This window comes from Gigantopelta aegis, unplaced genomic scaffold (genome assembly GCF_016097555.1).
Source record: "Gigantopelta aegis isolate Gae_Host unplaced genomic scaffold, Gae_host_genome ctg11414_pilon_pilon, whole genome shotgun sequence".
NCBI lineage: Eukaryota > Metazoa > Mollusca > Gastropoda > Neomphalida > Peltospiridae > Gigantopelta > Gigantopelta aegis.
Genome location: NW_024532686.1, coordinates 5,513 through 9,187, shown reverse-complemented (window position 1 = coordinate 9,187; position 3,675 = coordinate 5,513). Strand labels below are relative to the sequence as shown.

The following is a 3,675-nucleotide window of genomic DNA, read 5'->3' as shown; positions in this document are numbered from 1 at the left end:
TGGGGAGAAGGGTTCCATTGAACAGCAGTTTGAAATGGGTCAGTCGGCCTAAGAGATAGGAGAGCTCCGTTCTGAAACGGGGGCAATGCCTTGCTCGAAAAAAAAAATGTTTTGCCCGTATTCCATCGAAAGGGAAGTCGGGTCAATTCCCGAACCTGGGACACGGAGATTGGCCCGCAAGGGTCGCGTGCGGTTAACGCAAACGAAGTCGGGAGACGTCGGCGAGGGCCCGGGAAGAGTTCTCTTTTCTTTGTAAGGGACCCAATCCTGGAATCGGCTTGCACGGAGATAGGGAAAAAGGGGTTCCCGTTAAAGCACCGCGGCTCTTGCGGTGTCCGGTGCGCTCTCGCCGGCCCTTGAAAATCCGACGGAGACTCGTGATTCTCGTGCCAGGCCGTACCCATATCCGCAGCAGGTCTCCAAGGTTAACAGCCTCTAGTCGATGCAACAATGTAGGTAAGGGAAGTCGGCAAATTGGATCCGTAACTTCGGGACAAGGATTGGCTTGAGGGCTGGGCCAGTCGGGCTGGAGTACGAAGCGGGACTGGGAAGGGCACGGGTGGGCGAGGCCTGCCGCTACTCCCTGGTCGCGTCGTCCCTCTCCGCTCTTGGTTCTCTCTCGCCCGGTTGTTCCTGGCGTGTCGGCGTTCGGGGGTTCGCGCTCGTCGGGTGCCTCTGTCGGGTTTCGGCCGGGGCGGGGGCGTTCCGTCGGGGCGGTCTGGGCGCGCGGCCACTCGGGCGGTGGCGTGTCGGGATCGAGCTCGGACGTTGCTTCAACCTTCCCGTGGACTGCCTCAGCTAGCGGCGGCGCCCCGTGCGTCGTCCGTGTCGGCTGGCATTCAACAGCCAACTCAGAACTGGTACGGACCAGGGGAATCCGACTGTCTAATTAAAACAAAGCATTGCGATGGCCGTCACCCGGTGTTGACGCAATGTGATTTCTGCCCAGTGCTCTGAATGTCAAAGTGAAGAAATTCAAAAAAGCGCGGGTAAACGGCGGGAGTAACTATGACTCTCTTAAGGTAGCCAAATGCCTCGTCATCTAATTAGTGACAAAAGAAAAAATGCACAATGAATGCGTTAACGATAATTCCCAAAACTGTGTCCCCTATCTACCATTCAGCAAACCACAGCCAGAACGGATCTGCAAAGAATCTGGCGGGTGAAAGAATACCCTGTTGCCTAAGACTTTAGGTCCGACATAATTGTGAGAGACTGAGATGTGTAGCATAATGTGAAAACTTTCCGCGCAATTGAAATACCACTACTTTTAAATCGTTTTTCTTTCACTATTATTCGGTCGCGCGTAGACATCGGGAGCGCAGCCCTTGCATCTAGGGATTTAACCCCCGAACAAGGACCTGTGTGCCTCCGGGGTCGATCCGTCACGAAGACAGAATTTCAGGCGGTGATTTTGCCAATGGGGCTATAGAAAAGAAAAAAAATGAAAAAGGAAAAAAAAACATCTGTCCAACCGTTACAGCAGTGTCGCTAAGGTGGTCTCAGCGTGGGACGGAACCATCGAGCAGTAGGCAAACTGTCACAGCTATCACTTGCTAATTTGCATTTTCAAGTACGAATGACAGACCGTTAAAGCGGGGTGCCTAGGTCGATACTTATTTGACGTAAAGATTTTTAAGGCAAGACGGGTCAGAAAAGTTGCACCACAGGATACCTGGCAATTTGGCAGGTGCCATAGCGTTTCATAGCGCCGTTATGCTAAAATTGTTGTGCTCCTTCGATGTGGGCTCTTACCTATCTGGGGTGAATGCAGAAATTCCACCAAAACTTTTGGATTGTTCCACGCAAACCCTAATAGGAAGAAACGTGGATCTCCAGGGTTTTAGACCGTCCGTAGAGACAGGTTAGTTTTTTACCCTACCGATGACAGGTTCGTTTGCAGACGATGAATAGATCGCTGCTCAGTACGAGGAGACCCAAAGCAAGTTCAGGACATGTGAAGGTTTATGTCTGGCTTTTGCGTGATAAGAACCAATGTAGGTCGAAGGCATACCAATCTGGGGGATATATGACTGGTACGACCTCGTAAGTCGAATCCCGCCCGAAAATTTAACTGATACTCTTGTGCGACCCCTGTGCACATCGGTAGCAGCGACGATATTGCGTGGGCGCCTTGCCCGATCCCCGTCGCCCTCGGGCTGGCGGGCGTAAGCCATGTCCACGATTGGGTACCGTCTGGCCAGCAGCAAGGGACCAAGCTTGTAAATTCAGGACGCCTGCTTCGCCGGAGCAGTTGGCCGTCGTGGGGTCCGTCCGAGTATCCACTCGCATGCGAGAAGTAGGCTTTAAATCAGTCGACAGGACAGCTTAGTTCTCAGGTCGAGGGTGGTCGTACTTAGTAATAGCAAGACCACCATCCCTAGCACATGGCGCATCTATTTCGACGGTCAGGCCATTTGACCAGGAGATGTTTGTTCCGCTACCGACGGGCCCACTCCTCCACGGTTCTCGCTGAGCGGGGGGCTGTGCAGGTCTTCTTACTTTTTCGGAGCTTCGCAGGCGGGTCCGTTGCTCTCGGGTTTTTTGTTGTTGTTTGTTTTTTTTTTGTTTTTGTTGTTTTTTTTTTTTTGTTTTGTTTTTTGGCAGCGACGAGCCGTTGATGGGAACACACCGTGAGATATAGCAAATATGTACCACAGGACACGACAAGCAGAACGACAACGGAGCACAAAGACCGGGACAAAGAGACACAAGATCGAACATGCCCAGCAATTGACCGACAAAGAAGCGCCCATAAGAGTGAAGTGCCAGTAATATAGAACCACAAAGAGCAATCAGAGTTGTGTAACATATAAATAATATGATAACTAGCTAAAAGTTGGTAAGCAGTTTATAATAGTATGTAAATAGAGGCTGTAAGAGTTGGTGGGGAAGTGGATAACGTGTAAAAGCAAAGAGTGGAAAACAAAAACGAAGAAAGGAAATCACATGCTTCAGAGATAGCACCTGAGAGACGTGTACGCAAGGCTCATGTCAATTCAGTTGTCAGAACGAACCGAGTTCTCGATCCGGGGTGGTCGTGTCGCTTTCACTGCGATCTGCCGTACACGTTAGCGCTTTGACAAGGAGAATGGTGTCCCAGACATACAGATCGGGCACATCCCCACCCATTTCTCGCAGGTTTCGTTCGAGTTCGCTTCGCAAGGCGGTCGTACGTGCTCTTTCGGGGTCTTTTTGTATTTGTTTGTTTTGTGTTTTTTTTTTTTTTTTTTTTTTTTCTTTTTAATCCTTCCATTTTAGTTATTTTGTTTTGTTTTATGGGCAGCGACGAGTCGGGCACTGGGCACAGAACCGATAAGATAATCGCGATAATCAGAGAGCAATATATAATTAGGAATTATACTAGAGAGTTGGTAACGTATATAGAGTATTAATAATAACGCTGTAACGAAGTTAATGTAAAAAGTGGGAGTAAAGTGTCAAAAGCAAGAGGTGGCAAAAACACAGAAAGAACGGCAGATCGTAGAGAAGCCTGAAGGACGTGGTACGCATATGTCAAAGTCATTTCAGTCATACGACCGGAGCTTCATCGAATCGGGGGTGTCCGTCTCTCAAATAAGCGAGAGATCTGGGCGATCCCTGATCCCGACACTTAAGCCTTTACCAGGAGATGGTGCTCCGCATAACAGATAGGGCACATCCCCACATTCTCAG

General features: G+C 49.9%; 1 protein-coding gene across 1 annotated transcript; it reads left to right on the top strand.

The window, feature by feature from the left end:
- Positions 1–489: 489 nt before the first annotated feature.
- LOC121390999 lies at positions 490–1,014 on the top strand (the record flags this gene model as incomplete). Its single annotated transcript, XM_041522787.1, has 1 exon — positions 490–1,014. A coding segment is annotated over one exon (468 nt), but the record flags the coding sequence as incomplete, so codon positions are not given.
- Positions 1,015–3,675: the final 2,661 nt, after the last annotated feature.